This window comes from Chelon labrosus (assembly GCF_963514085.1).
Source record: "Chelon labrosus genome assembly, chromosome: 19".
Classification (NCBI taxonomy): domain Eukaryota; kingdom Metazoa; phylum Chordata; class Actinopteri; order Mugiliformes; family Mugilidae; genus Chelon; species Chelon labrosus.
Window position 1 is genome coordinate 25,436,256 of NC_140352.1, and position 24,871 is coordinate 25,461,126.

Here is a 24,871-nt window from a genome sequence, read left to right on the forward strand (position 1 = left end):
GTATGCTTTCTAGTGGTGTAACGGTACACATAAGTCACGGTTCTGTATGTACCTCGTGTGGGGGTCACGGTTCGGTACGTGTTCGGTACAACGGGAAAAAAGCAACAAAAACTCACGCATGTATAAGACTAGCTTTTTTCATTTAATTGGAACAGACTGAAAAAACTAAAAAGTACCTCCTGTTATAATAGTAAAAAAATAAAAGTAAAAAATAGAATAAAACATAAAACAAATGCATTAGGAGGATTCTCATACCATTCATTCATTTTGTACAAAAGAAACGACACAATTTCTTGTAGGGATAAACTGAGGTAGTCAGGTAGCAACTGGCAACTTTGGTAACTTCATTATAAGAAACATCATTTGCCAAATGCAAATCTTTTTCAGTGTTGTATTACACAGTAATACAACAACCCGGTTTCACCCATTGGTTGCACCGGGAAACCGAAGTGTTCCCACACTACTTTTCTTCTTCGACTGTTTTTCTTCTTCTGTAGGCTAATGACGTTTGCTGGCAGCTTTTAGGCTCATTACCGCCACCTGGATTGAAGTGAGGACTCAACTTTTTCTTTTTTTAAAAGGCTACTCACTCAGCGGCGTATAACTGCATGCACCAAACCTTGATGCCGCGGGATGAATACAAATACCGTTACACCCCTAATGCTTTCTACTGTTTACTTTGTGGTCTTCAGTAGTGGGTTACTGTATGTCTTCATTTTTAAATGAGTGCATGTCATCAAATACAGAGTACTGACCTTCACCAGGGTCAAAGTCCTTGAAGGCCAGCTCAGATCCAGAATCATCCAGCATGACTTCTCCATTGAGTGTGAACATCATGGTGTGCTCCTTCAGATCCACCATGCATCCCACCACATCCCCTATCTGCCAGGCACGCCCAAAGTGCTCATTGCCCTGGTGCCAGCGCTGGACCTTTAACACACAAGCACAGAGGAGATTACGCACTAGCAGGGGTGGTCAGTGGTACAGAGGTGATGTCTTCTAATCACAAAAGTAAGTGGTAATGGCAAGTACTATTGTGATAATCGGTATAGCTCCTGCCACCAGTAACATAATATGTATACACCTGTTATAATTCAACTTCTAGTTCTGTCCTACTTTTAAAAATAGCTGTACATGTGTATTATTATTACTTTTGCAAAAATTAACAACAAAGCTTCAACTAATTGGTCCATTAGGCTTCAGTTACTGAATACCACTATAAGCAAAACAACACATTTGCGTTCTGCGAGATGATGATCTCATTACAATGTAATGTTCTTCTGGGAAAACTGGGTCCTGGAATTTATGTGGATATTTCTTTGAAATGTACCACCACATGGTTGCAGGATTAGCACACCCCAATGCCTTACTGTAGGCAGCTGTGACTCAGATGGTTTGCCTAAGGGCATAATGTAAGTGCCCTTGGACAAGGCACTGGACCAAACTTTGCTCCTGGCAAGCACCTTGCATGGCAACTGTAATGTATTCAGTGTGCATGTGGATGAGGGCTTCATATTAGTGCAGACCATTTACCATTTACAGTATGTTCTCCAGGCAAGTGATACACAAACACCCTGATGTATTCTGAATCTGAATCTGTAAAATATTCAGATTTCTTACTTTTCTTTCTATTGTAAACAGAATATGATAATTATCATGAAATATATAAACTAAAAAAAGATGGGGGAAAAATTACAAAAGAATAATTTACAAAATAACAAATTGCTAGTTTGTATTCCGACTGCATAAAGAAAACATAATGCACCTTGAAGCCATCAAAGACAAAGGCCTGGTCATCAGATCCAAGATCCTTGTCTGGCAGGCATCCTGGCCTGGCCCAGCCCACCCTCATTTCTCCAGCTGTTAATACCTGAAGGACAAGCAGGAACAGCTTAATAATCAAGCTTAGAAACCGTATTAGAAATGTAATGAAGCTTAGTGTGATGCGTTGCATTCACAACACAATATTTCAAAATAAAACACTGTTTCAATTTTACTGACAGTTAAACCACCATGTACTGCTGGGGGTCCACAGATAATGGTGGCTCAAGAAACACATGCAATGCAAAGTACATATATGGGCTGACAATAATAAAATAATGGTGATTAATCACATGATTTCCATAGTTGATGTGCGATTCATGCAAATTAACTGTTTTAAATGTACCTGGTGGGGATATTTTTTCAGGTTTTTATTACTTTGATCATTTTAGCAACTCTTTCTCTCTGCTGAGCTGGAAACTCTCTGCTCTCAACCGTGTGCTTGATCGGGTGGTATCTCAGTTAAAGAAGACATGCAGCCCTCACTTGGAGTCTTTCTTCATAAACTGTAGACCCTTTTATTCACCGCGGGAGTTTGCCTCGTTTGTGCTGGTCGGTGTGTACATTCCACCGCAGACGTGTGTAAGGGAGGTGTTACAACACCTCGCCGGCCAGATTACAGACGTGGAGAAAACACACAGTTACTGTCTGCTAATCCTTCTCAGGGATTTTAACAGAGCAAACCTCAAACTCGAAAACGCCTAAATATAGACAGCACATGACGTGTCCCACCAGGGACATGGACACTTTGGACCACTGCTACACTACAATAAAGGACACATATTGCTCTGCTCCAGGCGCTGCTTTGGGACTTTCTGATGACCGCCTGTACACCTCATCCCAACCTACAGGCGAAAGCTGAAATCTGCTAAGCCTGCATTGAGGACTGTGAAGAGATGGACAGATGAGTCAAAGATGCAGTTACAGGCCTGCTTTGACTGCACTGATTGGAGCGTCTTTGAAGCTGCGGCCTCAGACCTGGATGAACTGACTGACACTGTGACATCTTACATCGGCTTTTTTAAGGACATGTGCGTGCAGACCAAAGCCTTCTGCACGTTCAACAACAACAAACCATGATTCGCTGCAGAACTGAGACGGCTATGCCAGGACAAGGAGGAGGCCTACTGGGGTGGGGATCGGGACCTGTACAAGCAGGCCAGGAACAAGCTGACAAAGGAGATCAAGGCAGCAAAGAGGAACTACACTGAAAAGCTGTGGACCGCTTTTGTGCCAACAACTCTCAAATTCTGCAGTTTGGAAAGGCCTGCAGACCATTACCAACTACAGGAGACCATCCCCCCACCCTGTGGGGAGCCCCCGGCTGGCTGAGGACCTCAGCGACTTCTACTCCAGCTTTGAAAGGACTTTCACACCTTTCACTCCCCCCACCGTTTCCATCACAAAAGGTCTAGCTGTGCCCCATACCACCCCCGTACCCAACCCCCTGCCTAGACTGAGGATCAGTGAACAGGACGTGCGTCAACTCTTTCAGAGACAGAGGAGGAGGAGAGGCTCCAGGACCCAATGGAGTGTCTCCGTCCTGCCTGAAATTCTGTGCTGACCAGTTAGCTCCCATCTTCACCCAGATCTTCAACAATTGCCTGGAACTGTGCGAGGTCCCCTCCTGCCTCAAACGCTCCACCATCATCCCGGTCCCCAAGAAGTCCCTTGTCACAGGATTAAACGACTACAGACCAGTCACCCTGACATCTGTGGTCATGAAATCCTTTAAACGACTGGTGGACATCACAGATCCCCTGCTAGACCCCCTGCAGTTTGCCTATTGGACAAACAGGTCAGTAGATTATACAGTCAACATGGCGCTTCACTACGTCTTGCACTGTCCCAGCTCACTGTGCCACTGTACCTGTCAGTGGATTACCAGTTTCCTGACTGACAGGAGGCAGCAGGTGGAACTGGGTAACATTACATCCAGCACCCGGTCCCTCAGCACTGGTGCCCCCCAAGGGTGTGTTCTCTCCCCACTGCTCTTCTCCCTTTACGACGACAAGTCTGCATACAGAAGGGAAGTGGAACAGCTGGTTCTCTGGTGCAGTCAGAACCACCTGGAGCTAAACCCAGTCAAAACTGTGGAGATGACAGTGGACTTCAGGGTCCACAATCTCACGGGACCTGAAGTGGACTTCCCATATAGTCACTGTACAGAAGAAGGCCCAGCAGAGGTTGTACTTCCTGCGCCAGCTCAGGAAGTCCAACCTGCCTCAGGAGCTGTTTATAATCTTCTACACTACAATAATCCAGTCCGTCCTAACAACATCCATCACGGTCTGGTTTGGATCTGCCACCAGACATGTCCGGCGACTGTTCTCTGCAGTTTGTCCCTGCAGAGAACAGTCGGGGCTGCAGAGAGGATCATTGGCACTGACCTTCCTTCCATCCAGGACCTGTACCGGTCCAGGGTCAGGAAGCGGGCCGGTAAAATCTCCACTGACCCCTCGCACCCCGGTCACAACCTGTTTAGACTCCTCCCCTCAGGCTTGCGTTACAGAGCACTGTAAGCAAAAACCACCCGCCACAAAGACAGTTTCTTCCCCCGGGATGTCGCTCTGTTGAACTCTGAGCAGTCACAGAGTGTGACACCATCCACGTCAACACATGAACGATAACAATAACTCTGCATTATTGTATATACTCACTGTACAAACTCCTGCATCACTGTATATATCTGCTCTTATCCTTTTTCTCTCAATTGTTATTTTTTTTATTCTATTTTTATTTTATGTGTACGGTTTGATATTTATTTTTTAGACTTATTTAAGTTCCTTGTGTTTCTGTACAAGAGAGCAAAAGTTACCGGAGTCAAATTCCCTGTATGTGCACACATACTTGGCCAATAAAGCTGATTCTGATTCTGTGTTTATTTATACAGTTAATGCAGATTGTCCCAGAGAAGCACCTTTCATTCAACTTGCCATTCAAAATTTCAGTTTCTTTATCAATTTCTACTCATTTGTTTCTGCTTTCTTTCTTCTTCTGCCTCTTTTGGGATTATTTGGCAGTTTTTAAACTACACGATATATGACTGCTCGACGCAGGGTAAAATGATTTACTACCATCCCAATTTAGACTCCTTTGCTCTCAACAAAGTTACTGCTGCACCCAAACTCTGGTCTGGCCAGGATCATAATAACATAACATGCATATATTATTCGCAAGTTCAAAAATATGAAGTTAAGAGGAATTTGTAATAATGCATTTTCCAAATTTCTAAACTTATCAATATGGGAGTAGATATATATGATTGCTTCAAAAGTATGTCTCAGGTCGAAGGTCAAATGTGCATGTGACAATCTTATAAAAAACATTTGTTGATAAAAGGAACGCGATGATAAAAAGGAATTTTAGAGCTTTTTCAATAAAAATTATAGAAGCACTCACATTTAATGTGGTGACCCTTTACCAGGTCAACAAGCATGAGTTGATGAAGAATCACCAAGAATTGAAAAAGACTGTAAGTGATCTTTAGAGTTGTTATTCTTATGTTATTCTGCTCAGCAGCAAAACTTCATTATAGCAGAAGAATGTCTACTTCAAGAGGTGTTGTACATTTGCATGAACTCACGTTGTGGAGATAGAATAGACAAAAATTCAAAATGAAACATCAGACCAGTGCTACTATTTTTAATGGTGAATGCCTCTCCAGTCAATGCCCCATATGAGTTCTTGTAGACATAATATAACAATTTCTTTGGATTGCAGAAAAATGTATAAATATTTGAATCTCCCATAACGCTGAAAAAAAGTCATTTTATTTTTTGACAATATTGCCCAGCTTATTCAAAAACATGTAGCATGTCTGTTAAACAGTCACTAATATTCACCAATACTGTCTTGGCAGCTGTGAGCAGTCAAAGCTGGTGAACCAGCTCCTCTTTTTTTGCTTTATTTCCCCAATTGCAATAATGCAATGAAGACTTAAACTGACTATCACAACCAGTGGCAGTGTACTAAAATAATACCCCATTTGTCAGAGGAAATGCAGCTCTTTTAGCAAGGTAAGTCAAGACTTTTTGCAAGGTAATGCAAAAATTGCCTTCAAAAAAATTCTCACCACGATCCCTCAGGGGATCTTTAAACAACTGATACGTTACAAATAAATACAATAATAAATCATGATTAGCATGTTGGTCACTATATAATAATTACTATCTCACTGCTTCTTACCTCAAGCTCAAAGTACCACTTCCCAGTATTAACACAATAGGTTTTCTCTGCTCTGAAAATGCGGAACCTCTCAGCAGACTTATTGCTGAAGTCAGACTGAGCTGTTGGATGAGAGAGGTATGAAGGGAGGGAAAGAGGGAATAGAAGAAATATAATGAATACATTTTCAAGATATATCCTCCTACACACTGTACTTGCGCATTTTGCTACTTGTATATATCAATATCCCATAAGTTTAACTGACTTGAGTACTCTGATTAAAAAGTGTCCCTTTAACTTTTTTGAACAGTGAATTGTAATTGCAACAATCTGTTGTAATCCTCAGACATGTTAAATCACTTTATACATACATACACAACATATAATAATATAATGACTATAGCTATTTTTCCACTGAGCCCCAGTTTCCATGTATTGTGTGTCATCGTTCGGTAGTTTCAAAACCTTTTCTGTGTTCCAGCATTTGATTTTACGGCAATCCAGTTATACCAATGTTAATTTTTCTGACCATATATAATGACAGAAAGATTGTTTCATTTTTTCTGTTGAAGTTATCCAGATCTTTTAGTGAACACTATGTGTCATAAAGTGATTTGTTATTTCAGATCATAGCTCTTGGATTTTATCGCTGTCCCATAAAAAAATAAAAGGAAACACCTTTGTCACTCTGGATGATTGATGACCTTGAACTAATGAACCGGGTCAAGGGATGTGTGGTGGGGGGCGGGGGGCAGGGGACAGGAGGGGGCCTGGAAATGGGGTGTGGAAGTAGGCAAAAGGGGCGGGGAGATAGGAGGATACCAGAAATGTGTGTAGTGTAAAAGCATAAGTCAATGGAGGTCAAAGGTTAGCATATGGGAATACTTAGAGCCTTGTGTGAAACTCACGAGAAACTCAGATAATTATTTATGAGGTGAAAAGTTGAAACAGTACACAACAGAGTGTGTTTGATGAAGTTGTAAGTGGCTCGATCCACTCTGGCCCTCTGCCAGACACTAAATAAACTAATTTCTGGTATCCCCCTATCTAGCCGTCCCTTTTGCCTACTTCCACACCCCTCCTACTTTTACACTAAATACACTCATTTCTGGTATTCTCTTATCCCCCCGCCACTTTCACCTACTTCCACACCCCATTTCCAGGCCCCCTCCTAGTTCAAGGCCATCAATCATCCAGAATGACAAAAGGTGTTTCCTTTTATTTTTTGAATAAATGTTCCCTACTGCATTCTATACACCTATAATCTTCCTTTTTGCCCACCTTATGAAAATGTGATAGGGTGTAATAATTGACTGAGTATTTAGAATTGCATTAGTTTGTTTGTTGTGTAACTAAGATTTTCAAAAAATTTTAGAAAATACGAAAGCCCTGTGCCCTTCAGGCCCAGGGGAGGAACTTTTTTACCCAAAGACAAAACATCCAGGCAAAAGAATAGCAATGTAATCTATGTGGTTCAGTGTAGTGAGGAATGTACCAACAAAACAGCCCCTTTGTAAACACATGGGTCAACAGTCCTACACATCAAGGACAAGGGACACTCTTTTACACAAAGATTTTCCTCCAGAAATCACAAAATATTTTTAAAAAAAATGACACTGAATGAAATTTTCCAGTGGAGAGTGTGCACAGTTTTGTACCATTGTCCTGGTCAGATGTTTCCAGGTTGTATCCATATCCCAACAGAGTCCTGACCGCCTCTCTCAGACTGTCTTTGTTGGACTTCTTGGTTCTCTCATCCAAGAGGGTGTATGGGACCAGCCGAGGGTTTCGACGGTTTTTCAAATCCTAATGAGAGACAGAAGAGACAAGAAGGATACAGAGAAAATAACTAACTACTCTATCAGAATAATTTCCAGTTAAGTGCCCCTAAGTAAGGCATGTTAAAGGGGAACTACCATTTTTTACAACCTGGACCTTATTTCTGGCATAAAATACGATCGTTTATTCACCCATGTAACTCTGGAAGATATTGGAAGATATTTAGCTTTAGCTTCAGCAGAGCGCCGCGTATATCCATATAGTGGGAGTGACCGGGGCACAGAATGGATGGAAATAGAACAGTGGTTCCCAAAGTGGGGGGCGCGCCCCCGAGGGGGGTCACAGAGCCATTGCAGGGGGGGGTGCAGGGCGCGGATGGAATTCGAGGGTGACAATTTTTCGGGACTCCCGCCAGTTGCGGTATTCCCACGGGAGTCCTGCGGTACGGGAGTCGATTTCACTGTTGGTAACATGATAGGGATGGGATAGAGCAAATAATCAACGGGAGCGGGCGGGAGCCGGAGATTAAATTAATAGATGACGCTGCAATGCGGTGAGTGCGCCCAACTTTAGACAACAACATAGGGAGCAGGACGGGATTTAGGAGTCTTTCTCTCGGGATTTTGCGGTAATCCGTCTTACTTTTATTTTTTTATGATGATGGTGGTTGTTTTTCAAAGCAACATTGGATTGGATGAAAATAAAAAAAGGCTAAATGTCCAATAGTTAACTAAATTAAGAATGTTTAGGGTTCTTCTTCATCTGAGGAGGAGGGACCAAATGACAGAGACAGAGACAGAATGAGGGACTGACTGGACGTGTAGTAAGTGATGCAATTGTTAGAAATTATTTTTGACAGGTTCATCTCTGATGATTGTTTCTTTGAAATTAATATACAGTGATGAATGAATTTTTGTTTGTTATTGAAATCTGGTTGGGGGATTATTTCATTTACTATACTGAAAGGCTTAATTGGTAGCCTATGTCTACTTTATTTACTTTATCACTGTAACAGTTGAAGAAGTCAAGTGCAAAATATAAATAAAAGGATATACACGAATGTATTATTCGACCAATTTTAAAGTTTTACTACATTTTCTTCCTGAAATCCACCTTAAATCCTACTCCCTGCTGGGATCACGATAATGCTGTTTTTTTGGATCAAAGTTATCCAAATCCTACTGAAAAGTTTTAAATAACACAAACTGAAGATTTGATCCATATTAAAACTAGGATTGGATTCTGTGATCTAATCCGATTTCAGATTCCTTCTTTCCCTTTTGAACAACCCATTTTCAAGATTTGATCCAATCCGATAACCAAAATCCGATCAGATTACCTTTGAACAACTGGCCCCAGGACATCTTAAAGTCAAAGAAGAAAGTCGATGATGAGAAACAACAGAAGGCTCTCCACGTGTCCACCCTAACAATGTTTCAGAACACTGGCCAAGGGGATCAACAAGACCATGGAGGATGATGGAACGGAGGTCAACAACGAGGAGGAATGTCCAAAAAAGGTTCTAAAAAGGCAACTGGACTTGTAGAGTTTTTTTGAGAAAACGTTTCACCACTCATCTGAGTAGCTTCTTCAGTTCTAGGGGACTGGTGGGAAGTCTGAGGTTTAAATAGGAACTCCTACTGGAACTTGCTTGTTATGTTAACCAGTTAACCATGTTGACCAGAAACTGGTGCAGCTAATTTCCATTAACGACTGGGTACTTACCTGTCGTTGAGGGGGGACTGTTTTTGTCCCCGTCCTCTTCCCTATGAATGGTGCTCTAACGACTCTTGTCCGTCAGAGGCTCCAGTGTCAAGGTGTGAATGAGGCTGAAACTTTTCGGGGACAGAAGTTAAAACTGTATTGTAAATAGATGGCAGATTAAATCTCAGTCCACCTCTTCTGTTTAGCGAAGGTTTTTCCAGTCTGACATAGATGGCTTCCTTTACTCCTCTTTCAAACCATCGGTCTGAGATACATCCACGGGCCAAAATAGGGTTGGTTTTGCTGTGTGTTCATAGCATGATGTGCTCCTATCTGAACCTCTTCCTTCTTCTTACTCTGCACAGGGAGCAGAACTTGTGGCGCTGATAGAAGCATGCAAATTGGCTATCTACACTGACTCCAGGCATGCTTTTGGTGTTGTACATGATTTTGGAGCCCTGTGGAAACACAGGAACTTCTTGAAATCAGATGGTAGGCCAATTCTTCACCATGACAAAATAGCCGTTCTTCTTGATGCTGAACGTGGCAGGAGAACAGCAAATGTGCAAATGTGCTGCTCACACTCACCACACTGACAATATCTCCTAAGGAAATGCTTTGGCTGCTATAGCAGCCACCGCCCGATCACAACCCTTGTCGCATCCTATGTTTGTGTCTGCCTCTCCATCTCCACCCTCCTCTCTTTCAGTGCTCCAGACCTTTGCCACACCACAAGAGAAACAACAATGGCGTGACAAGTGGTGACTATCTGACAAACCTTGCCTGCCTAAACATTTTTGCCATCATTTTGCCAAGCTGACACATGCAAGGGACCATGTCTCAAAAGAATGTCTGCTAGCACAAAATTGGTACACAAAAGGGTTTTCTGTTTATGCACAAAAATATCGTCAGTCATGCATAATCTGCGCTACACATATTGCAGGGAGAACCACATCACTCCCACAAGCTGCACATCCTCCTAGAGAAAAGCCTTTCGAACATCTAATGATGGACTTCGCTGAGCTGACCCCAGCCAGTGGAAAGAAGTATTGCCTGGTAAGGGTAGATATGTGGTCAAAATTGGTAGAAGTTTTCCCTTGTGAACATCAGGACAGTAAAACTGTGGCTAAAGTGCTGATGACTGAAATCATTCCCAGGTGGGCAATCTCAGCAAAAATCAGCAGTGGTAATGGCTCTTCTTTTGTAAGTGCAGCCATTAAACAGGTAGGGGAATTCTAAGGAATAGACATGAGACATCAATGTGATTATCACCCTGCTAGTACAGATGCAGTGGAAAGAGAAAGTGGCACGTTGAAAACAAAGCTTGCAAAATGCTACAAAGAAACGCTGTTGCTGTCTTGGGTACAGGCCCTGCCATTGGTTCTTATATATATGAGAATGAGAGAAAGATCCAGGGTGAACATGAGCCCTTTTGAGTAGGGATGCACCGAATATTCGGCCACGTACTTCAACATATAAAGTATTATATAAATATTATATAAAGACCCACGGATAGCGATTTGCAAAACGTGTAATGCTGAAAATTCAAGAAGCGTGCATCTGCAAAGAATTTCTCCATGTCGGTTTTTATTTATCAAATGAAATCCAAAAATCCAAGCAACGAAGTTTCCCAGTAATGGTGCCATGGCAAAGGGCAAGGGTGCCCAATACGTCGGTCGTGTGCCATTGGAAAAAAACATGTTTTAGATGTTAGTCTAATCATTTATCTGCTGCACCTCCAAAACAAACAGCAAGACAAACGTTCATCTTTGTTTTTTTTTCTCACTTTTTATTGCGACATGCCCGTTCAGTGGCACACATCCACAGCCGTGCACAACTTCAGCTAAGACTACCATCTTTCTTAAAGGGACAGCGCTATTTTTCTAAAGATGCAGTGCACCAATTTTTCTTAATAAAAATAAAAACAAATATGCTCAGTCTAATCGCACAGTGGATCGATGCTGATTTCCAGCTCCAAAAGCTTTTACTCCATTATTATTTAATGCACACATGAGTGGGGTCAAGTTAAAAAATTTATATTTCATTGTACATTGTTGGAATGTGCTAAATAAATATTTTCATAATTTTGTAATTGATTTATTCTTTGAAACATTAATATTAATTTATGCCATTGCAATGCCTTGATTTTAGTGAGGTTAATACACAGTCATAGCCATAAATGCAATGGTACTAATATTTGTCATAATAATTTATTTCGGTTTTCGGTTTCGGCATGGAATTTTCATTTCGGTGCATCCCTACTTTTGAGCTTTCGATTGGTCGCCTGCCAACTCTGGGAGTGGGACCAATGCCAAGACCACTTCCCAACACAAATTTCTGTGAAAAAGATATGTTACAATACTGTAAGGAGTTGTCTGCTGTTCTTTCTCAGATATCTCAACAGGTAAATGCAGTGCTTCCCGCAGCAGCAGAAACACTGCTACATGAAATCAGGAGGGGAATGGGTAGTCATAAACTTCAGGACGAGACACTGGAAGTCCAAACGTTGACATGGTCTGTTCCAAGTGTTGCCAACTACACACCACTGTAAAGGTCAGTCAGTCACTGCAAGAAGATCCTTGAGCCGACAGACGACTTCTCGCCAACAGTACATTAACATAATCAACAAGAGTAGATGGCAAAATTGAAATCAAACTGAACCGAATTCAACACATCTGAGTGCTTTATTAATTGGATCCCAGAATTTTTTTTTTTTTTTTTAATAAAATTAGCTCTGATACAATAAGTAGAGTTTAATTGTGTTTTCACTGAATTTAACACAATCTTAAGTTTGATGGCCAAACTAGATGTAAGCTGCTGTTGAGTGTATTTTCATTCATTCAGTCATTCATCTTCTGTAACCACTAGTCTTGTGAAGGGTTTAAAAGTTTTTATGCCTCTGCACTGGCAACAGCTCTAGTCCTTATGTCTGTCCAACCATTCTTTTTTTTGCATGATGTCTGATACCTTGAATGAATTTCTTCAAATTCACACACACAAGTCATTCACTTGCCCTTTACTAAATTTAACCTGACAGAGAAAACGTCTCGGACCACTTGCGTTGCATGTGAAGCTATTTGTGTTGTTCACTAATAGAAATTTACATTGCCGCCACTTTTTAAAATCCAATGTTTGTGCTCTCAATTTTTACACCATGGAGACTTACAATTATTTTAAGAGAGTTGGTCAAAACCGGAGGAAATGATACCAGGTGTAACGCAAACTAGCTTAACTTTATAAACGCTAGCTTGCAACATTAGATTGAAATCCAACAGTTTTCTGAAAGTAGTTTATAGTTTTATTCCCTGGTACTTTATTTAATCTACATTTAAGCATAATCTTTAATCTTACATTTGTCCATAGAATACCACATTTCAAAAGCTAGTTGAAGCAGCTAGTATTCCTGTACATTAACGGCACAGGCTGCTGCTATTTGTCACTAAATACAATATCGGCATTATTACGGTAATTTAAAGATGGACTGATACAAAACACAAGCTTTTATTTGATGTGCCAAAAAAAATAAAAAATGCCAGGGACTCATGAAATTTTGTGGGAAACACTGCAACATTTGATTTTATTATGCCACAAAGGAACAACTCAAAGCCTAAGGATGTTGTTTTGATGGTTATTAAATTTCTCGTTTACAGGTTAATGTTCAGTCAACATTATGCTTTTGATGTTTCAGGGTGCAGAAAGAGATGATGTGTCACAGGACCTTGCCGTACAACCAATTGCCATACTATTGCTAAATCCAACCTATTTCTGGTCACAGTTTTTGCAGTGTATATATACGTGTGTGTGTGTGTGCGTGTGTGTGTCAGGGACTCTCACCTGCTGGATGCCATATGTCCAACCCTGTCGGATGCGGTCTCTTGCCCAGACGTTGTGTGCATTCTCAGCCAGTTTGTCCACCATGGTTTCCTGGGCGGTCGTCAGTTTGATATGACTCAAATCCAGAGGAGCAGGTTTATAACCACTGGAAAGCTCATAGCTGCACAAAAATAGTTTAAGCATCGTATTGTTAGTTAAAGATGCTCAACAAACATGATGTGATTATGTCAGAGAGCCTGTGTGATTTTCATTGTAATAATGTAACACGCTCATGAGTCTGGTTGCCAGCAACTAAACAGGAACCTCACTAATAAACCAGACTCCCACTACAGGATTTGGGATTTTGGGGAGGTGTGAGGGGTGGCAAGACATTCCAGAGATCTGTCAAGTGCGCAACAGCTATGTCTTCTGCTGCTAGGATATGTGCTATTCATAACCATACTATTACAAAAATCATGTTCTGCCTGCCTACTTATTTAAAACATCATGGGTGCATCCAGAATCTAAACACTGGTACCTGATTGGCTCTATCATTACCAGGAGGCAAGACAGAAAATATGTTCTAGTGACCATTTGTGGAGCTTACAGCTGGTCAGATCGCCGACTCATCATTACAGAAATGAAACTTCACATAGTCCTGTGTAGTCTTTTTAGACATAAACTGAATATGTTGCAGTACTGGTCATGTTTGACTTGAAGGCTGAACATATACAGTATTCATCAAGATGTCAACATCCTTCTTTAAGTAATAGTGTGGATTTGACACCAGGTCTATGTTGAGTTGTACCTATTGTTTGTTTTTATCAATGGCTGAGGCTGACTTACGTGGATGACAATTTCATGCTCTTGACTTTTCCTACAGCATGTTCATCTGCAAGACCAACATGGCAACCCAAAGCCAGAAGGGTTCTGTAATTCAAACAAACACATCATAAATAAACCAAGTTACCTAGTAGAATTTTACAACTATCACCAATTCTGCTTCAAACTAAACAGAAAATAAAGAGTTTGCTACCACACACACCATTTGACACCGAGATTTTATGGTGCCACAGATAAATATTTGATCTAATGTCTTATATGACTCAGTGCACTGATTAATTACTTCAGAGTCTCAAGAGACATCTGTAAGTTGTAGCTTCGTTCCTGTTCTGGAAGCTTGGAAAACTCCACCAGACATGGGTGTTGCCGTTTGTTGTCATCACGGACCTGAAATGCACATGCACAAGGTTAGGGTAGTAAGGGAGAGTGTTCCCTAAAGACAGGGAGAACCTGGGGACACCAAATTACATGTAGTCAGTTAGGTTAATTATTATTTCTTTTTAACTGATTTTGTGCTTAGTACAGACAGTGTAATTACAGTGAGTGACTTCATGTAGATGTGGGTAATGACAACGTCAGTTCTTTATTTAGGCTGACAAAGAGTCATAACTCCACAGGAATGATATTCCAATGTCGTTGTTGTAGATCCTGTATCCATAGAATGGTAGTCACCATTCCTTGGGCAGTATCCATAACTACCCTTAGTAATGATCCGGTTGGGAGGTTTAGGCCTATGCCGAACAGCAGGGGGGAAAGATCATCTCCTTGTTATATTCTACACTTTATGGTTCCAAAGGCTGACCACTCCTGTGGACGGTAACAACTGTCTTAAATCTTCTCCATTTGTTTCCAAGTTGTCTGACTGGATTTGTAGCCAATTTTCGTGTAAAAATCTGCCGATAATTTGAATCATTTTTATTGTGTAGAATATTCTAATGGGCTCAAAAATGTTTAAGCGGCACTCTATATATTGTATAGAACTATAGAAAGTAAAGAACTAGTTGTTCTTTGTCAGTTTACAAACAGAGGTTGCTCTTCAACAACAAATTCTGTGGAATGTTAAACGAAATATAAGTGCATTTAAAATACTGTTGCACCTCTCAAAATTTTTGAAGCAAAGATAAAAACCTCGCATTTCACTTTTGGCTCAAAGACATCACCCATACGTGTTTCTGCTTGAGGTATGCAGGGACACATTTAATACACAACTGAAGGCTATCCCAATTATTAGGGGACTAATCGCTTTTTCTATTCCATGATTCTGTTTAGAAGTGACTCCCTGTTCACAGGGATGGTAGTCACAGTTTGTATATTTCAAAGGGTTACAGAGTCCATTCAGCTTAATGGTATTGAGTGTGTGTATTCAATGTATTTCTTTCTGGGACAGTTTCTTGAGATGATCTCCTCTATTAGGCATCATGAAATACTCAATCCCGTATAATCTTAGTGAAGAAGGTGAACTGTGGTTTGTTCAGCATGATGTTGAGCACTTGCAAAATCCATGTTACCTGTACAGATCGCAGTTTAGTGTTCTGATATTTGTTGTTTCTGGAAGCATTTGGTTTGTCCCACATATGCAAGGCCACTTGGACAGAGTAGCATGTAAATGGAGCTAGGCCCTTAAAATACTCATACTCTTTTTAGGATATTAATATGTTCAATGGACAAAATACTGATTTTAAGGAAAATGGAGAGGTCTTTGAAACTTTTTATTTTCCTCAGTTGGTGAAGCTTGTTCAGTAGTAAGTGGTGCAATTCTATGGAGGGGAGAAAAGTATTGTTTCAAATGAAGGTATCTCTTGAACTTCTATCAGTCAACCTTTAAATTGAAAGCATTCAATTTGTTAGTCTCTGTTAGTCATCATCTCAAGAAACAGTCATCGATTAGGGATGTTTGAGATGTGCAGCAAGTTCTATGGTTAGTATTTTATTGCTAACCATCTATACTGTTGTATCAGACATTTCAGCTAGTGATGCAGCCTCTTACTTTGCTTTATTCAAGACCTCTTATTAACTACACCATGTCTCTGGAATTATTGGTTCAGGCTCCCTGAATTTGAGATGTCTTTTCAAAGTCCTCTTTTCTAGATTGTTGTATCTCTTTTAAAATGTGATGGTTTTACGAGTTGTCTGTTTTATTTATGCTACTATGTGTGAAACACTTTGCAAACTGCATTCAAAAATACTATCTTAATAATGATTATTATGTACAGCTGTTTGCCTGATACTTACTGCACCATAGATCCAGCCCAGTTCTATCTTGTTCATTACCCACAGTTCATGGATGTTTTCTGCAAGTTTCTCCCTGATCCTCTCCAAATGAGGTGGTAGAACAATCTAAGGATACACAGAGACAAACAAAGCATTTATATACATCACATCAGACATCACTTCAGCTGTTTCAGTCTGGCTATAAATCTGTTGATGAAAAAGAAGCAGAAGAAGAAGAAAGCTGACAATGTCTGTACCTGACTGGTGTCCACAGGTGTGGGGGTAAATGCTGCCTGGCTCAAGGTGATGTTTGGTCCCAGAAGGTCTCTGGCTGCAGTCTGGTTCTGACTGGCCTCAAGATTTAACTTCTCCCTGGGCAATACGGCCTCATAGCAAGGAGCATAACCTGGTGGAGGAAGAAACTTGAACTCCCCATGACGACCACCAAGTAGGAAACGCACCCTGTAAAGTTGCATTAGACAAGAGGGGCAATCAGTATTAACAAAACATACATTGACAGTCTTCAGACAGTTGTTGTCGAACCAAAAGAACACATATTACTCCACTTCTATTTCCTCTATGTCGGTTGCCTATCAATTTTAAAATTAATTTCTACATTTTTATATTAACTTTAAGAGCAGTGCATGGACAAGCACCCAGGTATATTTTGACCTGTTATAGCCTTATTTGTCTACTTGGAGGTACTCTGAGGGCATCTTGTCAGAGGTGAAGAGGTGGTTTTCCCCAACAAATTCAAAACTCTGTGGCTGTCATGGGAAATACTGTAACAATGATAAAACAGTGTGTCGTGTCAAGTTAAAAAGTACTTGAAGAGAATGAAAAGGTTAGTCTTCACCATCATTACAAATCAAAATGCTATTGGTGAATGCTTTTGGCTTCTTATTTTACATTAGTAGCCCGCTTAAAATAAAGAATAATTTGAATGCTGGCTCTGTCCATTTTTTGCCCATTTAATATGTTTCACCAATATCATGTACTCTTGTTTTTATAATTTTTATATGCTGTATCTGTTATGGTCCTGGGTTTCCAGTGCTGGGGCCTCATGTAGAAGACTTTAGATTTCCTTCTAAAACGTGGCGCACGCTCAGATTTAGAGGCATTTTTCTTTTGTGCATTCCAATCAAGCGTGCCTGACCCCTCCCTGTCCACGCCCCCTTTAAATATGCAAATTATATTTCATTGACCCTGCACCTGAGATTCCTCTCTCTGCGCGATCAGAAAACGAAAACATAAGAATGAGTAAGACGGGAAAAAAGAAGAACTTCACAGAAAGTGAATTGGAGACGCTACTCACTGGAGTGGAGGTGCGCAAAAATGGTCACAGTTTTTGCAGTGTATATATACATGTGTGTGTATACTCTTTGGGACGCTGCCATGTTGGTTACTTGCATTTGCGCATCACGTATGATCTGTACATTGATCGAATGAAAATGTTTCCTGTTGACATTTACAAAGTCATGCGACACTTTTATAGCAATGTGTGTGCAGTCGATAGCTTCGATTACATTCAGAAAACCGTCTCTCGCTGCAAATTGGTCTTTAATGTTGACCTGTTCAGATGCATTGTATGTCGCTCTAAGTGTCGTCAAAGGATCGACATCTGTAGAAGCCAGCGTATGCCAGCCATGTCGTTGGCGTAGGCACGTACAAAGTTCCCGGACATTTCACTCTTTATACATCTGAACTTTTCCGTGAGAAAGTAGCTACGTACGGAACGTTTTTGTACGCAAGCAACCTTCTTACATGAGGCCCCTGGTGTTTTGTTCTTTTCCTGCTTGCTCTCTCTCTCTCTCTCTCTCTCTCTCTCTCTCTCTCAACACTCTTTAAAAGGCTGGCTGCGGCTTCAATCCAGTGCCAGATAATTCCACATGTTTGTGCTAGCTCTCCGGTTTTTGTCTTGCAAAGATAATCTTTTGCTAACTTGGGACTTATCTCTTGTGTCTTTTTGTTTCCTACCATCCAGTGCCTCCCAGGGAGAGCCAGTGTCCTGCCCCGGCAGCCGTTTTGAGTTCTTTTTGTCTGTTCTCCTGGAGTTTCCAGCGACTTTTGTTTGCCTTTTTGCCTTTTTGTTTTTTGTTCTGGGATTTACGTCCTGCTCAAGTTTTCTACCCATTTAAAGAGAGTTTTTCCTTGCCACCATCACCTTGGTGCTTGCTCTGGGGGTTTCAGGCTCTGTAAAGTTAGAACCTATTTTTACCCGTCACTTTAATTTTTTAAAATAATAATAATGACACATTCAATAGCATTTAATTTTCATTAAATTTTCATAAACTTTTTAAAGTAGTTTTTCAGTATTGACTTTAAATGGTAGGGGAAAAAAAAAGTTTGCACTGCCTACACGTCTTGTCCGTACTCGGACCAGGACTGCTAGCGCTAACAGCTCTTAGATGGCACCGTAGGGTTGAAGTGCTTCAGTGGTATGCAAACTATTTCACTTTGCACAATTTGCACAAAACTCCGCTTTTATCAAGGCTTCCATCATGTAGTTTTTTTAAAATAAAATTTGCCTTCCATCAGTCCTAGCAACGTGCTTTCATCCGATTCCTCCATCCATTTTGGTATCCATGTCTACAGATATAGACATAGATATAGACATACATATTGTATATATGTCTATGGTTAGCCGAGCTCTTACGTGTGCGTCAGTATAATCGGTGTACCCGGAAATCGTGCACTGACAAAAGTTCCGCGATGTTTGGAATGCAAACTGCGATTAGAGACAAGAGCCAATTAATAATGTCACTCGCCACCAAGTGGTCAGTCGTGTGAACTGCAATCTGTCAAAATGACAGATGACCTTCAGATTTTTCCGTCACAGTTTTACAAAAATTGTCAATGACGGAAAATATTCAATTAACGCCACCCCTACTTCTAGGGTAAGTGCCTGTCTCCTGGAATCTCCTCCATGCTCTTTAGACTGTGCTGGGAGACAAAGCAGAAACCTCTGGCAATGGCACACACTGATCCTACCAGTAGTGACACTGACCCTAGGCAAATGCAAAACTAGTGAAAAACAGTCAGAAGAGATGAGGATGGAAAAATGTCAGATGCCACCACCTGTAAAAGATTCTTGTTTGGGGGGTTGTCTCATTGTTGCCCCTCTAGTGCAGCCAAAGCAGCTGAAAGTGACTAACAGCCCCCTCTGCAACTCAATCAGTCAATATTCCTCAATTTTAATTGACTTGATGATATAATCTGATTTCAAAGTGTTCCATTAATTTTTGTTTAGCAGTGTGGTGACGAGATTAATGCTTGTGCTTTTCCACAGTCTAGCCTGATGTGAATTTTTGAAGTTTGGTTAGTTTGCTTTATTTTTGAATTTTTATGTAAACATTTATTAGGGTGTTCATGGATTTTATGCTCTAGTGTCCCACAAATTATTTTAGTGTGGGATGATAGTGTGCTAACAAGTTAACCCCGTGACCTAGCGTACATAGCAATTAATTAACTATTTAAAAATGTTTTTATATGTATAGTCTGAATTTTGGAACTCCTGTTTGCCTACTCCCTACCTAACTTGTTTGCTGAGTTTTGGAATAAAACCTGTGCGCCTTCTGAGTAAAGTTTTCATCTACACATTACCTGTTTGCATTGTGCTCTTGAATCCTTATCTGTTAGCTTTGATAGTTTGTGCTTAAAAAGTGCCTTAACAAAATTGTCTGTATCAGTAGGGATCACTTGCATAATGGTGTCAGACAGGCACAAAAAACAAACAAGCACATTTACTAGACATTTTTTTTTCCCCCTATCTCTTATATTGCTTTTTGTTGATTAGTATACTAAGTCTTCTACTAACTCTGCTTATGTGTGTCAAAATATGTCCTCTGTTTATTATTCTTTTAACACTTAACCTGCCTACATTGGACTACAGATGGAAATTAGCCCTTGGGCTATAATCTGGCACATTTACATGTACTTTGTATATGTTCATTAATGTGCATTGTCCTGAAATAATAAAATAATAAAATAAAATAAAATAATTCACTGACAGTACGAAATCTTTGACTCATTTCAAAAACTGTACCCACTAGTGATTTGGGGTAAAAGAGATTGACTGTTAGGATATATGTTCTCCTTCTGACTTGCTTTAAGTACTGCATGGAGATTCAATTCTATAGAACAGTAATTGTCATGACAAATATTGTTTATATTGATACCAAAAATAGGAATATGAATGCAGCAAAGACAAGTAAAATGCATTCTTTGGAAAAAGATTAAGTACACAAGTCAATAAAGGCGAATTAAATGCATTCTAATATTACAGTCATGGACCTTAGTTTAGGTTCATCTCACGTTGGGTGCTTTGATGCTATATTTATTACAATTGTGGTTGAGTAACTCTTCTTTTATAGTAATTTGTATTATAGTCACACAAAATGTAATGCTTCTGATTTCAGTACACAAGGACAATTGATTATGCTTTACAATAATTTGTAATAAGCACTGACTTGACACCAGCAGAAAAGCTGGCCACAGGGAAGAACAGGCCATCAGAGTTGAAGTTCTCAAACATGCCCTGAACCGGCTGGCCGTTGATCCTGAAGGAGATGCTGGGCACACTGAGATCCAAGCAGCAGCTTACCACATCCTCTGAACCCAAAAGATGATAATTGGGTGAACTAACAGTCCGTGCAACACATCCTGCAAGACAAGTTTGGTTTAGTTTTAGTTTGGAGGATGTTAACATACAAATTGTTAATCTGCTTTACACAACAACCTAACTCAATACCTGCTGAGTTAAATGAAAGATATTCAAGTCATTTTAATGCAGAATTGTGGCACATTCTGAGGGTTGCAAATGCATTAGAGCAGCACTGTATACTGTATATCCCAAAGAGTACATAGGGAACCTGCAAAACTGTATCATTATACATAAGTACCAACCACATCTTTGTAGTTAGTACACTACCATCATTTTCTCACTCCTGATTCACATATAATGGACACAGAGAGCTCACCTGACCAAAGATGGAGTCCATCAAAGCCATATGAGTAGAGGTCATCCCCCACACCGTTGCCTCCCCAGCCCTCTCCCCCGCTAGGGTAGGGCGCATAGCCATTGGTGTTGGCCCAGCCTACCCTAAGGTGAGTGGCTTCTGCTGTGACAAATGGCAATGCCTGATCCACAATCAGCTCGTAGTACCATTTCCTGTACTGGGCAGAGCCATCACTGACACCCAAAAAGATGTTGGGGTGGATGCTGTTGGGAAGAGTGAAGCAGATGGGATACTGTACCTGACTATGAAAACACAACAGTTTTTCAGCTACATGATGGTACCATCATGTTGCTGATAGACATAGGTACTATGGTCACCACAATTAAAGTTAATTTGTGAGTGGGTTCTGTGTGTAAGATCACAGAGGATCAGATGTATGTAAGTATGTATGTGAGTACGTTAGTATAATTATCTGCTAAAACATGTGCACTTACATGTGCATGACAGTACAGCTCAGACATCCAGACACACATGTGTGCGTGTGTAATACACTGATCAGCCACGATATTAAAACCACTGACATGAGTAGAAGGAGCAGAAGTAAATAACACTGACCATCTTGTGACAGTGCAATTTTCTGTTGGGAAACGTTTCGACCTGGCATTCGCGTGGATGTTACTTATATAAGCACCACCCACCTAGACCAGACCATGCACCCACACCCCATAGCAATGACACTTCTTGTTGGCAGCAGGAGGCAGACTGACACAGGCACACACACAAAAATGGTTTAGGAACAACTCAAAAAACATGAAGAATGGCACAAGGACCTGGCCTCCAAATTCCTTAGATCCCAAACTGATCAAGTATCTGTGGGATGATCCACAGAGGCCTATCCCCTCAACCCATAGGACCCAAAGGCCCCCACTAACAACATTCAGTTGGCAGTCATCACAGGACACCTTCAGAAGGCCCATGTCCATTCTCTGATGAGTCACAACTGTTTTGGAGGCACAAGGGAGACCTACACAATATTAGGAAGGTGGCCGTAATGTTGTGCCTGTGTAGTGTATGTGCACGTCTTTTTTAACGGGCTTTATCTATAGGTTCAGCTGTTCATGTAATTATGAATCATATTTATAGCCTAGTGTGAATCTTTATCATTGTTTTAGCATTTTTTTAATACAGAATTTAGACTTCAATCAGGTATTATAGCCGACTATTCTTATATATGTAAGGTCAACACATTGTGTCTACCTTTTATTAAAGCTATGTATGTTATATAGGCAAATTTAGTTGTAACTGACATTGACAACAACAATGATTTATACTAATCTATTCATTTTGTCCAAATTTAGATAAACAGCTGCTGCTTTTTCTGGTTCTCTTTAATTTGAGAGTTTAGATGAAGCTGTTGATGAGTATATATCATGTATACATGTATCATTCTCTATGACCCGTTTTGCTCTATATGCTGTTTATTTTTTGATTATTGTAGTGTTTAACCCATAAAGTTAACCTTTAAAATTAGAGTCACGACTAAGCCACACAGGGATGTGTGTGTGTGTGTGTGTGTGTGTATATATACCTGGTTGTGTGGTTTATCAGGCGACTCTGCAGTAACAAATCTCTACCTGGCAGCAGGTTGTCACAGATCAAGTGCTGGTTGGCACGCACTGCTACACCATGACATACACACAATGAACACAACACATCCAGAACCTAAACAGCAAAGACAAAGAAGATGTGATTGTTATTACAGTATGAACACACATATGTTAACAGTTTCTGGGTAACAAGGGCTTCCCTTTGCATTGAGAAATGATTCTTGGATTACTAGTTATCACACATACTCAGAATCCTGCATAAATTGAATACAGTGTACTCTACCTGAGCTATGTAAAACAAGACGGGTTGAGTTGGTCCTGGGGTTTTCCTGAAGTATAGTCTCAAATGACTCAAGTTCTGGTTTTACATGTAGTGTTCAGTGTTTTGATTTTTGCAAGCACAGATTGGATTTTTTATTAATTTTCCAAAGAAAGTAAAAACCTTTGTGAATATTCATCAATACTTTCAGTACCTACTTACTCGCAGGTAAGATATAGCCCACACATAAGCCAGTAGACACGAAAGCCAACTTGAATTTTGTTTTCACAATCACACAACTGTTTGTGGTACATAAAACAGTAAGACGCAGAGCCCAACTAACTCTGCATTGGCTTATTTGTTATGGTTTTATGTAAAGACTAACAAGTGCTAGCGAAGAAAGTGTGAGCATATCACTGTGGACTGCCCAGTACTATTAGAGCAATCATCTGATCTCATGTTAGTATCAAAATACCATCTCTAATATCTCATAATATGTAATGTACAGAATTGGATCTTGAACACAGTACCCTAAGGCCACGTCCACACGTACGAAAACGATCTTTTCCCCCTCTGTTTTCCCTGGCATCGTTTCAAGAATATCTGCGTCCACATGGATCCGTTTCAACAGACTGAAAACGCTACTTCATATTCCAGGCCTATAGGTGGCGCTGTTTCAGTTTCAGAAATTCACCAAAAACGGAGAGGAAGAGGCGGCGCATGCACATAAAGCTTGAGCGCTATTTACAAATCGGCTTTAGAAAAAAACAAACTCAAGGAGAAATGATATTTTGCCCTGGTAACCCTAATAGGCTCAATATCTTCTCCAGCAGGAACACGAGCATGTAGTCCGCCATTGTTGTTGATGTTGTTATGAGACGTCTCGCGGGAGGGGTGTGGCGATGACATCATCGAAACGCACTTCTCCGTTTTTGCCGTTTTTCCCTGTCCACACGAAAACGCAAGAAGTGCGTTTGCGAATTTTTCCACCCTGGGACCCGGTTTCAGAAAAGTGCGTTTTAGGGCAATGCGTTTACAGGATTCGTGTGGACGATCGGCCAAAACGATACAAAACATCTGTGTTTAGACCAAAAAGCGTCTCCATGTGGACGGCCCTTAGGGTATGTGGTTTCCCTAAAGTGCTGCTGGAGATAAGTGGCTTATGTGGCAAAGATCAAAGGGGACATCATTTTCAGATAACTGGTTATAACCTTTCAATATAAATTCAAATTCTAGTTATTACTACAATGGCTTCCCACACACATAAACCCTCACACCCAACAGGAGTTGGCCAGTAACCAGAGACTGGTATGCACATGCCATACCTGCCAACTTTTCAAAAAACCTTGGAGTGAGATTTTGTCGTGGGTGACCAAAATTATGCCGTGCACGCAGTCACACAAATTGGTGGCTCAGATATAAGATAATTGGAATTAATTTGATGTTGTACCCATGTTGTACCCTGCATTCTGGTGGTTTGTGGGGAGGTCCAAAGCTGTTGATAGGGGCAGCCCACTGAAGATGGACAATATTGGTTACATTCTGCAAAGCAGACATAGCTGAAGGTCCACCCCCAGGAGATTTTGGATTAAGTAGATGTGGTTTCCAGCATTCTAGTGGATTTTTGGGCGGTCTGCTAAAGATGTGCAATACCTGAACTTATTCTGATTCATGTTCGGCATCATGACTTGTAGGTCTTAGTCTGTAGA

At 40.6% G+C, this 24,871-nt stretch overlaps 1 protein-coding gene across 1 annotated transcript in view; it reads right to left on the minus strand.

The window, feature by feature from the left end:
• Positions 1 to 24,871, minus strand: part of ryr2a (ryanodine receptor 2a (cardiac)) — a gene marked incomplete at its 5' end in the record, with an annotated part of 253,225 nt that overhangs the window by 140,623 nt on the left and 87,731 nt on the right. The window contains 12 exon segments of the mRNA XM_084568164.1: positions 756 to 930; positions 1,766 to 1,870; positions 6,010 to 6,110; positions 7,647 to 7,794; positions 13,306 to 13,465; positions 14,131 to 14,214; positions 14,411 to 14,514; positions 16,360 to 16,464; positions 16,596 to 16,800; positions 20,808 to 21,000; positions 21,318 to 21,559; positions 22,885 to 23,018. Coding sequence (XP_084424290.1) covers positions 756 to 930; positions 1,766 to 1,870; positions 6,010 to 6,110; positions 7,647 to 7,794; positions 13,306 to 13,465; positions 14,131 to 14,214; positions 14,411 to 14,514; positions 16,360 to 16,464; positions 16,596 to 16,800; positions 20,808 to 21,000; positions 21,318 to 21,559; positions 22,885 to 23,018 — 1,756 coding nt within the window.